The sequence below is a fragment of the Bombyx mori genome, chromosome 13, assembly GCF_030269925.1.
Source record: "Bombyx mori chromosome 13, ASM3026992v2".
In the NCBI taxonomy this organism is placed as follows: Eukaryota; Metazoa; Arthropoda; class Insecta; order Lepidoptera; family Bombycidae; genus Bombyx; species Bombyx mori.
Window position 1 is genome coordinate 5,966,470 of NC_085119.1, and position 13,895 is coordinate 5,980,364.

General features: G+C 36.4%; 1 protein-coding gene across 1 annotated transcript; it reads right to left on the minus strand.

The window, feature by feature from the left end:
- Nucleotides 1-12,243: 12,243 nt before the first annotated feature.
- On the minus strand, nt 12,244-13,638 carry LOC101740371 (uncharacterized). The gene has a single exon (XM_038015057.1). The coding sequence runs from the start codon at nt 13,636-13,638 to the stop codon at nt 12,244-12,246; it is 1,395 nt and encodes a 464-aa protein (XP_037870985.1).
- Between the last annotated feature and the right edge of the window lie 257 nt (nt 13,639-13,895).

A 13,895-nucleotide genomic window follows, 5' to 3' on the forward strand; every position in this document is an offset into this window, starting at 1 on the left:
ATCAATCTAAATCATTATACAATTAATTCACACACACACACACAATAACATAATAACAACATCTGTTTCATGGGACTTCGTAAATGGAATAGAGTTTAGGAAGAAAATAATACAGGCCATCTCGTGTTTTATCAATCCCGAATTAACAATGGAAAGTCTACAGAACGTTGTTGTTTTGGGTCCAATTTACATATGAATTTATGAGTAGCGGAACATAATTTAACAATGAATAATTTTACGTCTGAATTCAAACAAATGAAAATGTTTGTCCGAAACAAATGCCTATTGTAAATGGGAACGTTCATCGCCTTAATTGTGGACGTATGCTAAGTAATAGATATGATATATATATATGCTGATCAATAGCCTTTGCAGTAAGCACTTGGAAGGAGAAAAAAACAAAAAAAATGTAATGGTATAAAATGTATACTATAATGATAGTTATGTGTTAGATTTTTGAAGTTACTAACATAGATTATAAGTGATTCTTACTAACAAAATGGTATGGTTTAAAAGAAGACTGAAATAAAGTAATAATAATAATAATAATAAGTGACAATTAACAGTGAAGCTTTTGAATTTGGAACTAATATCCACGTGCACCTCACCATTCATAATTTTGCAGCGAGATCGATCCCGCACGCTCTTGCTCATTTATGCGGAAGGGTCAGAAAGCCGATTACAGGTTGCCTTAGGAACGTAGAAAGCTTTCGCTTGTAATCCTCTAATGTGAGTGGCTTATAAAGGATACATGGTTCTGATAAGACATTGATCGATACACACTATTCATTTATTGAATTTCTATTAAGGGTTACCGAACCGCGAGTACTTGACGCGGAATTTAAGCCTGACAATTCAAACAACAAACAAAAATAATGCTTCTGTGAATAAATTCAGATTTATTCAAAACTAGCGACCCGACCTCGCTTCGCTTCGGAAACATTAAAACACAGATGAAACAAAAAAAAAAAAAAAAAAATAATAAAAAAAGTAGCCTATGTTCATCAGGGACAATGTCGGCTTCTAATGGAAAACGAATTTTTCAAATCGGTCCAGTAGTTTCGGAGCCTATTTGAAACAAACAAACAAACAAATCTTTCCTCTTTATAATATTAGTATAGATCATTCAGCAAACAATATGTACAAAGACAGAAATAAAATATCTTAGTATTTTAGCAAATCATATATTGTTTTGCAACTGGTCCCGTTTCCCAAAAGAACCATGCTTTAAAATAAATAAGGTTTTGCGCAATACCTAGTTAACCGTGAACTCTCATTCTCATTTCACTTTGTCTCATACTAAAGTTAACTACATGTCTAAACATGAAATTGCTTCATCAAGAAGTAGATTATTTTTTTTGTGTTTTTGATCTTTTTGCGACTTTTTTTGCTACGATTTATAAACGAAGACAGTCAGAGTCAGAATAATCAAATTTTGAAATGACCAAGAAGTGCGAATGACTGACATTGCTTTAACAATATCAAGGCACTTGAGTAGCCGCTTTAAAGTGTAAATTGTATTTCAAATCATATGCCAAAGGTTGAAAGCTCAACAGCTCTAATTTCGTATTTACTCTTACATAAGAACAAATACATGACCTTGAATCTCAACAGCTATGTGAGAAATAAAAACTAAACAAATCTTACGCTGGGTTTATGGGGAAAGTTTCTAAGCTTTGACGTTATATTAAAACACACAAATATGATTCCACGAATTATAATGAAATTTGACATAAATACAGTTTATAACCTCAATTAAAACGTCACTAATATTTTATTATGGTAAATAACAAGACCCGGACAATGTCAGATTATATATGTTGTAATATTCGACCATTTGTTCGTTGGTTGCTGATTTACGCACCAACGAGTCAACATAATATTATTATCGACTACTAATTTATATTTCATTGATTAGTGAATGATACAAGCAATCCTTAACCCCCGGAAAAGCACGCGTTCTAATCCAACTGCATTTGAAAATTGACGTTAGTGAAACTATAAGTATACTACAAAAGAGAACCAAACACAGACCCCGTGATATTGTAGTTAAGGTCAGAAATTAAAGAGACGGAAAAAATGGCTACAAATAAAATTAAACAAACATCTGACGATAGGAAATACATCGGCTCCCTGCTCCAAAAATACATACACATGTCCAATGAAACAAAAAACATTCAAAAGTACACAACTGACTCAAAGAACCCAAAACCAGAATCAATAGCACGTTCAAGTTAAGGGTTCGGCGAATGCTGTTGGAAAAGTTAGCGGAATCGTCATGAACTTATTAAGATGAAGTTATTTGTTAAGGAAATTTATTAATATATTCCTTTTAATACTGTATAAACTATTATATGTATGTATATATGTATGTATGTATATGTATATGTGATTTTGTATATATGTAGACATACTTTTTTTGTATGTATTCGTTACCTAATATAAATTTCATTGCACCTACCACTATTTACTCTGCACTACCTTTGATTGACTGGTAGAGAATGCCTTAGGCATTAAGTCCGCCAATTTAATTTTACATGAAGTGTAATAAATAAATAAATAAATAGCACGATAAATTAACAAATGTACAATTTAACTAAATCAAAGCAGCAACCAAGAACATGAAAGCAGCTACCTCGAGCAAATACTGTGGCGTGTTTTGAAACATTCACTAATGTGGCTTAATTCGGAGTCTCCCGCTATCCACACTAGAGTTTTTGTACCTCACACTGAAGTATGAAAAGTAGGATGTGGCATTTTTTTTTTGTTAGATGGCCACAAACAGATTTATATTACGTTTACGTTTTTCTTAAACATTAACAGAATGACATGCAGGCTGATAAAATATCAAGATTTAAATAGTAATTGGATCAGGTTGACAGAAATTAATGCCAATCACTTTATGTAAAACAATTAAATCGCACTCTGTCGATTTTCTCAAATTTATGTGTTTTTTTTTACGACCACTCATCAACACGTGGCCCTTATAGGTATAGTACCTATAAGGGCCACGTATTGATGAGTGATCACTGTTACCCGTTGATACCAAACAATTTCAGTAGCCCTTCCAACCCGCAGCCGACAGCTGAGGATGCTCTCCAAAAATCTTTTGCAGAATAAAGTATCACATTACGACATTTCAAGTCGTCGTGGCCTAAAAGATAAGTCGTCCGGTGCATTCGTATCGAGCGATGCACCGGTGTTCGAATCCCGCTGGCGGCTACCAATTTTTCTAATGAAATACGTACTCAACAAATGTTCACAATTGACTTCCACGGTGAAGGAATAACATCGTGCAATAAAAATCAAACCCGCAAAATTATAATTTGCGTAATTACTGGTGGTAGGACCTCTTGTGAGTCCGCACGGGTAGGTACCACCACCCTGCCTATTTCTGCCGTAAAGCAGTAATGTGTTTCGGTTTGAAGGGTGGGACAGCCGGTGTAACTATACTTGAGACCTTAGAACTTATATCTCAAGGTGGGTGACGCATTTACGTTGTAGGGCTTCAGTAACCACTTAACACCAGGTTGGCTGTGAGCTCGTCCACCCATCTAAGCAATAAAAAAAATTATAAAAATAACTTAAAATTTCGACATTTGTCTTTTACATTATCTTCTTGAACAAATAGATACCATTAAACTGTCGATGATATTCTATAAGAATTTCCTTAACTTCGAGAGTTCACTAAATTCATCATTCGCAAATCATTAAAATTTAATCAAAACATAACTATTCCAATAAAACCCGTCACCTGAAACTTTCCGTTGCGTGATTTCGCCTAGACCCGACCTTCACATAAGCGGGCGTCATCATTTCGTCCCTTAAGGGCCATTAGCTTCACTATGTCCGCTTCCCGGGGCCATATCTCTGTGAACTTTACGAATGGGCAATTCTGACCGGCTCATTGTCCCCAAACGCGCACTGGTGCCATCAAGCAGGCTGTGGGAATTCCAGAAAAAAGAAACAAGCAGGGTTTTTATTCTGAAAACAAGATCATATGAAACATGTCCTTTGTTAACTACACAACATGCATAAACACGTTAATGTTTTCTTTTAAGAGTGCGGAAGTCATAGGAAATAACATGTGAAAAAATCAGTTCGAATATTGTAGTCACCGAAAAAAAAAAAACATAAAAATTTTATTCATACAAAAAGTCTATGAAATTTTGATCGAAACATTTCAAACTCAGTGCTGAATCGAGAATATTTGCGATGTGAATGAATCAAACGAAGTTTGTAACGATAACAAATTCATGTTGTATGCTAGCACTCTACACACTTCAATTGTTTTGTATTTATTATATATTATTAATTTTAATAAATATGTTTGAACAAATAACATGCCTAACAATAAAAAGACCTAAATGTAAAGTTTGTAAATTTACGCCAATGGTATTCATATGAAATACGCATTTGGTATGAGAGGTTATTTAAATGGTGTAATCATAACATCAATATGTACTTAAGTCAAAATAATTACTAATTTCTGTTCATCTATGCATAGAAATAAATACCACATAAAATAAAATAAATACCACATAGACACCAAAATAACATTTTTTACAATTTTTGTCGGTCTGTCTGCCTGTTTGTTCCGGCTAATCTCTGGAAAGGCTGGATCGATTTTGATATATCTTTCACTGATAGGTAGTAGATGATATAAGGAGTAACTTAAGCTTTTTTTAGACTAGCTTCGCTCCGCGGCGTCACCTGCGGTACGACAATAGCCGCGGGACTCAGCTATCAATAATAAAATTTAATGTTTCCGAAGCGAAGCGAGGGCGGGTCGCTAGTTCAAATATAAATTACATTAACGAATCATTTTATCATTAACTAGCGACCCGCCCTCGCTTCGCTTCGGAAATTGTAATTTATTATTGATTTCTCTACTATTTAATCGACGTTATTATACATATAAAAAAACCTTTCTCTTCAATCATTCTATCTATTAAAAAAACCGCATCAAAGTTCGTTGCGTAGTTTTTAAAATTTAAGCATACATAGAGACAGACAGATATAAGCACCGAGAAAGTGACTTTGTTTTATACTATGTAGTGATATCTTTAATTCAATCGTATAGCTTACAAAAACAACACAAAATAACATGGACAAATAAATAACTTATATTTATCGCATTCTGTACACATCAGGAGGGTTCCACTTCCGACTATCCTAGCCCCGGGCTGCACGTGGTCTAAATGTTTCAACGCTGAATTTTCATCGACGTCGATACCCAAATTGGTTAATATTTATTTGTTTATGTTTCGAAATTATGTTATAGAGAAGTGCCTCGTGGCTGCACCCGCATTAAATTGGCAATCACATATGAAAAACGTAATATTTTGCTGGCTTTATTATAAAGAGTTACAAGAGTGACTCTCTAGATGGGACTAGAGTTATTTGGGACCAGATTTTAAATCATAAAACTAATCTTGCAGACTTATAACACGTCCAAATTATTAGTTATTTTAACATATTAGATTGTAAAGAATTCCAGCTCCACAGAGGTATGGTAGGCGACTTAAACGGAAAAAATAATCTTTGATGTTAATAAAATATTATCTGTGTAAGTTTAGACTTTCCGAGAAAACTTGCTAACAAAACCGATCAGAAAGTAAAGGTATGATTGGTATTCATTATTTTTAAATCTCTTATTATCTACAAGCATTGTATAATATTTTAAAATGACGAAGCATCAAGTTTGCGGCACCTGATCAAATGCTCATTAAAAATGTAGTCTACTTGCTTGATTAGAAAAGCGTATAGTGGTGATTAGCACAATTATAATCCAGTTAGTGCTAAAATACCTTAAGATACGCAAAGTTTGTAGTATATTTTTAGTGAAAGCGTTAACAAATCTGTATGGATTGTCAAACACAAACCAAATCTCATCCATTACGGAGTACATTGAAGCACCTTTAAACCCGGTCCAATTTATTTCGACGACAGTAGGATAACCGCAATGATGTTGACAAATCGACCGAAGCGGCCGGCACGCCTTTTTGATGTTCGATCTTTTCGCAACTGTAATCGAACGATACGATAATTCATTCGATAACTCAACTGCCACTAAATAAATAAACAACGAGGAAGGAATGTGTTTTTTACTCAGCATTTATTTATTTGTACTAGTGGTCGCACGGTAGTCAAAATTCGACTATAATTAATTGAAATTATAAGTTTGTACCCTATTAAGATTCTATTTTCAGACTATTATAACAGTACTTCTATAGTCACAAATTTCACCAAGACTACAACTTTAGAAAAGTATTAATAATAATACTTTTCTAAAGTTGTAGTCTTGAGATTAGACTCTTGTGATAAGACTTAGACTCTCTGTGATTAGAATCTTCTTAGACTCTGTCTTTATAGACAAACAATATAATTTAATCTATTCTCAATTTGACAACAGACGTCAAGAACAAAAGTTTGACAATAAATGAATAGTATGCGTGCGTATGTATTTGAAATACATGGTAGTGTGTGTAATGTTTTTTTTATCGATTTAATGTATTTTTAGGCATAATAAAAAAAAATATTAGCATTCTGCACTTCTTCTCTATATTCTCTATAAGTGTGGGAAATTTCATAGTCCTCCGTCCGCGCAATTTTCGTAAAAAGGGATCCAAGTTTTTCCTTCCCGTATTAATATTTATTTGTATATTTCAGCTTGGTTCGCATAAATTTTGTTCGAATTTCGTTATTTGAAATATCCGCGGGTGAAGTAGGTAATAGAACTTGCTCCAAATTTAAAAGGTGGCATACTCTTGAGTTATAAAGTTTGTTGTCGACGAATGTCGATAAAACCAATAAACACATTTTCGTATTAATAGGCATTGTTTACGTTTCATTTCACAAAAATAAACTTATTTTAAATAATTAAAAGGACAAAAGGCAAAAACTTATCACAATCCGATTATATTTAGGGCATCTGGCCACTTACCACTATATCAACGGCCGTCTGGTGTAGTGGTAAGTGACATGGTCACTACATAAGGAGGTCGCGGGTTCGAATCCTACTAAGGGAAGATATTTGTATGATAAATATAAATGTATTTTCCAGGGTTATGGATGTCTATTAAATATATGTATGTGTAAAAAATAAAAATCTTACATTTATTTCCGTTATCTGGTACCTGTAACACAAGTTCTTTACGAACTTATCACGGTACCAGTTAACGTGGCGTGATTGTTAGTAAATATTTATTTATTATTATTATTTATTTATTATCAGAATTTGTCCCTATTTCACATAAAAAAATCCAAAAATCAAGTAGCTCAGATGGAGCGATCGCTTACCTCCTCGCATATTCCACGCACGAGACAAACACAGAATCTCCATTACCACGTAACCGACGAAAGTTTTTTCACAATCTATTTCGATTTTCAACAATCTCATCAAATCGACGAAGAAAGGCACCTAGGGAGCTGATTGAATTGAATCCTTCCTACCTGACGTCGTATTTCTTGCATCACCCCCGAATCGAAGCTACCGACAGTTAAATTTATTTTAGTCTAATCGAAGTAGCGACTTGGATAAATCGAGAGAGGTGGAAACGCGGTAGGTTTTGTGTTGTGATTAATAGCCACTCAGACTTTGTCGACTAAATGAGTTTTCCTTTCACATTTCGGCACTGAAAACATCGAAAAACGAACCCTTTTCTATTTTCAAAAGTGACAAGTTTTTCCTGCTTGTGAATTACAGCAAAAACAAATTTTTAAATATGGAACTCCTATACTCCTATTATAGTTCTAGTGTTGTAAGCAAAAAAAATCTGTTGTGTTTTTCTTTTACAAAAATAATTTGCGACAGTATAGACAATCATATCATAAAGTTTATTTTAGAATCGATACTTCTTCCAAGTCAACCCGCGTCCGCTCGCGTCTCATAAGAAATGTATGCACCTCCACTTTATTTATTTACATGGGGTTAGCCCGATAAATCCCGGACTCCGTATCGCGAAGGGGAACTTTTATTGAACTTTATATTTAGTCCACACCCCGTGGATCAATAGATGGACAAGTTTTCTTGGCATCAAAAGTGTGTTGTTTCGGCGGTAATGCCTTACTGCATTCCAAAAAAGGCTTTTTCTTGAAAACAACAAATTAAGAATCACAACACAAGCCGATAACGTTGCACGTAATTTGTTAGATGTAAATTTATATTTTGAGTGAGATGTCCTGATTATTTACAATATAGAACAAGCAATAAATACCTACGTTCAAATTACTAAACAGTATCCTGAAATCCCGCCATGAAAATAAATTTTATTCCATAAACTAAAGACATCTCTATAACAACGTTGTATTCAACTTAAGTAGTTTTTGAGTTGGTATTTATCCTAATAAATCTAAAATAAATCTTTAAAACCAATTAAAGATCTAATTACTGTTAATAGCATCTACAATGAAACTGCCTTATGCAACAACAAAATTTTGGGAATTGCTAAAAAAAGAAAAAAACATACGTATTATAATAGTATTTAAAATACTATACACAAAAAACATATTTTTTGCTATAACTTTATAATATATTTTGAAGCATGAAAAGATATAATAAGTTCTTGAACGCGCTCTGAGAATTCCGAAATTTCATAACACAAATCTGTTTCCTATCCAAAACCATTTAATTAAATTATTTTCTCTCTTTCAAAGCACAATTCTTTTTTTTACATTGTAATTTTAATTAAAAAATGCAATCAACATAATATGTTGCAGTTATGTAGCTTCGTAGCCTCGTAGCTGTGCTACGCCGCTACGGCCGCTACGCGACTGGCCGTGACAAATTAGCCGAGTCTCCTGTGCATTCGCTCGTTAATCCTACGCCATAAATAGTAACACCGATTGTTTCATTTTCTCTGAATGTATTATTTTATTTCATTACATGCAGTCATGATATTACAATTAATTCACTAATGAATATGTATACAGAGGTATACAGAAAATTAAGGTACTTTTTTATTTATTTCAATCAAAACATACACTCATATTTTTTGGAATTCGGAATTGCTCTCGAAGAGGAACCTGTTGGCGATGTAACACGTTTGTACCCGGCAAGCAAATATTTTATTAATTTCTGGCCAAATTACTGATTAGAAGTTACTGTTTAACTGTCGTCCGTGACCACGAAAAAAATTTATAAACGCGAGATTAAGCCTTACAATTAAATTTTCTAATTTTTTTAAACCGGGTTCTCTTTTAATTCGTATCTGGGTTATATTTTGTCTAAAATTCTATCCATAAGTATGTGTATTTATACTTGGTGCTTCATATTTAATGTTTCTTTCAATATCATTAACGTATGGTTATGAGCAACTATTTTTTTTATTGTTTTTGTTTTTCATACAGTTAGTTTTATTACAGTAGCTAATACTGGGAAAGCCAGGCACGCTATGGCCAGCTTTCACTAGTACTCACATATGATAAACTTATCCAACAAAACAGATGAGTTAGTATCAAATTTTAAATTTCCCTAATACAAACAAGTAAAAAGCTAACGCCCTCGAAACGACAACATGTAATTCTTCAATGCAAATAATTAAGCTTCCACGAAAATTGCACTTGAATCAGTCCTTTATTTTAGGAGCTAGAGCATGCTCGGTAGAGCAACAGTCTCACACCCACAAGAGCTTTAAACTGAAAATAAGTTACCTTTTACGTTGTGGCTTCAAAAGCTCGACGAAATTCGTGAATCTGTCATGTAAACAACAAAAACTGTATATACATAAATGCAGATTAATGGGCTGGTACATCGCGCAGGTAAACAATGGCTAAAAGCCGAAAGCCGCATCGGAATTAAGCCCATTACGGCGGGACCGCAGCAATCGGACATCGTTCCGGTGTAATGCACCGGTCGACCGCCACCACCGCCCGGTTAACCGTGTTCGCTGACTTTGTTAATACGGGCAATAATCTGGTAATTCCAGAAAGTTCCTTCTTAATACAAAAAATATTTATTTACTTAAGTAAATTTTATAATGTAGTAGCTGACCCGGCAGACTTCGTAGTGCCTCAATCGATAAATAAAAGACCTAAGCTTTTGTATAAAATAAACTTTAAACAAACAAAAGGAACCCGTCCGACGGGGGACACATCAAAGGAAAAACAAAATTATTATTTTTATTTAATTCCGAGCATTTTCAAATTTATTTAACCTTTTAAACCTTGTCTGAACTTCCACCAATAACTCAAGACCAAAATTAGCCAAATCGATTCAGCCGTTCTCGAGTTTTAGCAAGACTAACGAACAGAAATTAATTTTTATATACCTATATATTATTATAGAATAGATGTTACACGAAAAATCAATGTTAGTCACAACGAACACAGGATAATGCGGAGAAAATACACGGTATACTTGCTCGGCAGACCGACTGTCCATATGTTATTATTTCGGAATTTTTATATACAAATGCAAATTTATCTTGTAAATGTCGTCAAATATCTATTTCAGCTACCCGCTACATATATTACGAAATAGAAAAACAGCTTACCTTCCTAACGCTACTTAGAATCATAAACAATTCTATTTTTGATATAAAAAAATAATCTTGCCTTCTTTTTCATAGAACTAAAAAAGATAAGGAAGTTAAAAAGAATCAAGTCCCGCGGTCGTAAGTCCTAATGTACTGAAAAAAAATAATCTGAGGATACAGCTACTAGGAGTGAATAATTAGAGCTATTGCTTTTAGTGTGAGGCTAAAATTTACAATTTGCCTATTTACTGGTAGTTTGGCCTATTGTGAATCCACTCAGGTCAAAACTATTAGGTTTTTCGATTTGAATGTTAAGAAAGGGAGTTAAGTTGAAGTATCGGCCCATGTCTCAGAGTGAGTGGCGGCCTTGTCTTGTCACCATCATCATCATCATGCTTTCCTATTACCCTCTGCTGGGGTGTAGGGCTCGAATCAAATTTTTCCATTTGTATCGGTCTTGGGCAGTCTGTTCTAGCTCCTCCCACGTCATGCCCAAGACCCTTAGCTCCTGCTCCACCGAGCGACGCCAAGTTGTTCTGGGGCGGCCTCTCTTCCTTTTACCAGACACTTTCCAGGTCAGTGCTCTCTTTGATAAGTGTGTATCGGGCTTTCTCAGAGTGTGACCAATCCAATGCCACTTCCGCGTAAGGATCTCCTTCTCCACTGGTGTCTGCTTAGTGATCCTCCACAGCTCTTTGTTCGTGATCTTCTCAGGCCAAAAGATTTTCAAAATCTGACGCAGGCACTTATTCACAAACACTTGAAGTTTTTTGATCAAGTCCCTGCGAACAAACCAGGTTTCGCTCCCGTACAGCAATACAGACTTTACATTTGAGTTGAAGATCCTCACCTTTGTTCGTCTTGTTAAGGTTGAGGAACTCCACACTGGCCTAAGTTGACTAAACGCGGCTCTGGCTTTATTTATACGAGCCGCAATGTCTGCCTCGGTGCCTCCCCTATCATCCACAATGCTGCCCAGGTAACAGAAGCTTCCCACCCGCTCGATGTGCCTCCCTTTGATCGACATAGGAGCCGAATCGGTGGTATTTATGCGCATTTCTTTTGTTTTTGAGAAATTAATACGCAGCCCTGCTTTTTCAGCTTCATCTACTAGATCATCTGCTTTGTTTTGTAGCTGCTACCGATTGGTTGCTAGGAGGCAAATGTCATCAGCAAAGTCGATGTCCTCAAGGTCTTCATCCGCGGTCCAAGGCAGTCCTTGTCGGCATTTACAGGTGACTCTGCGCATCACAACATCAAGCACCATTATAAACAGCAGGGGAGACAGCAAGCAACCTTGCTTGACGCCTGCGGTGACCACGATATTATCCGTGAGTTTTCCCCTGTGGAGCACTCTACACGACGATCCATAGTAAAGCGCTTTTATGACATTTATGAGCTTGTCGGGCACGCCTTTTTTCTTCAAAACAGTCCAAATGCTGGACCAACTGACACTGTCAAAGGCCTTTTCGAAGTCGATAAACAATGTGAAAACTTCACACTGCATCTCCTGACATTGTTCTAGGATCATTCGTAAAAGGTTTATTTGGTCCGAGCATGAACGTCCTGGCCTAAACCCTGCCTGCTCTTCTCTTAGCTCACTGTCAACCACTTTGGCCATCCTCATCAGCAAAATTTTCGCGAGAACTTTTGAACATATTGGTAGCAGGCTTATACCCCTCCAGTTGGCACACGAGGAAAGGTCACCCTTTTTTGGTAGTTACACGATAACGCTTTCCTTCCACGATGCTGGTATGTATTCCTGCTACCAAATACGTGATAGCAGCGGGTGTAGAATCTGGGTAGTGAGATTAACATCCGCCTTCAGTACTTCAGCCGTAATGCCATCGCCACCGGGAGCCTTGCCAGATTTTAGAGATGTGATTGCCTTTTTAATCTCGGTTACGACTGGAGGGCCCACTTCAATATCGAGTAGTTTCTGAGAAGGCTCGTGTCCAACGATAGTCGCCGTGGGCCGAGCTTCGAAGACCTTAGCAAAGTGCTCACGCCATCCAACCAGTTGTTGCTCTAAGGTAACTAGTAGATTTCCGGCGTCATCCCTCAGTGGTTTATCAGCGATTGGTTTATTGCAGAGGATTTTTGCTGATTTATGTAACTCTGACATGTTTCCAGAATATGCCGCCAGCTCTGCTTTCTGTGCTATAGCTTCAGTCCAAGCTCGTTTGTCTTTCTTTAGGTTGAGTTTGATCTTTGACTCACAAATGTAGTACTCATAAGCTAGTTCTTCTTTGGCTTCCAGAGTTTGTGCAGAGTTGATCTGCTCTTTCTTTTGCTGCCTTGCCTGGATCATGTCCCAAGTGGTTCCTGAGATCCATTTCTTTTTAGGCGTGCATTTGTAACCAAGCACAGACTGGCAGCTTTCACGGAATGCGCCTCTAACAGACTCCCAATGATCTTCGATAGTCCCTTCTTCACAGCTAATGTTAACAGTACGATTACGGAGGTCGTCTTGGAAATTTTGTTTTGTGGTTGGATTCCGAAGCTTCTCTGTATCAAAGTTCCTACTTGCTGTTTTGGCAGTCCGCTGGATTTTCGCTACTTTTAGTTTTATCTTTGCCACAACCAGGTGGTGGTCGCTGTTTATGTCCGCACCTCTTTTATTGCGAACGTCTAGAAGGGATCTTCTCCACTTGCGACTTATCAACACATGGTCGATGTGGTTCTCTGTGATACGGTCAGGTGAAACCCATGTAACTTTGTGACAACTCTTATGAGGGAAAATAGATCCCCCCACTATGAGGTCATTTTGACAGCAGAGATCTATGAGCATATCACCGTTTTCAGATCTCCGTCCCATCGCGTGTCTACCTAGCCAAGGCTCAATGTTCGTGTTGTCTGATCCCAGTTGGGCGTTGAAGTCTCCCATGCAGATAACAATATCTTGGCGCTTTATCTTCTGCAGAGTCGATTGCAAGTGACTGTAGAACTTTGCTTTTGTGACTGAACTCGCTGCATTTGTAGGCGCATAGCATTGTATGACTGAGATGTTCCGCACTCTTGAGTAAAAACGTGCCATTATTATTCGGTCCGAAACAGGATGCCAGTCGAGCAAACTGCTCTTAGCGTTGGTGGTCATTAAAATACCCACGCCTGATTCATGGTTATCAGTGATATCTTTGCCTGAATAAATGAAAGTCATATCATCTTCTTGGTGTTCTCCAAAACCCTTCCATCTAGTTTCTGAAATGCCAAGAATCTCAAGTTTGTAGCTGCGCATAACTTTTGTTAACTGCTGTAGGCGGCTTTCTTCTTTCAAGGTTCTCACATTCCAGCTACCAATCGTTGTCCGTTGTTTCATGCCAAAAGTTGTTGGTGTTTTATCAGTCCGGTTTGTTTTGATTCGAGTTTCAGTAATATAAAAGTTTCAGGCATACAGGTTATTAGCCCATAGTGCCC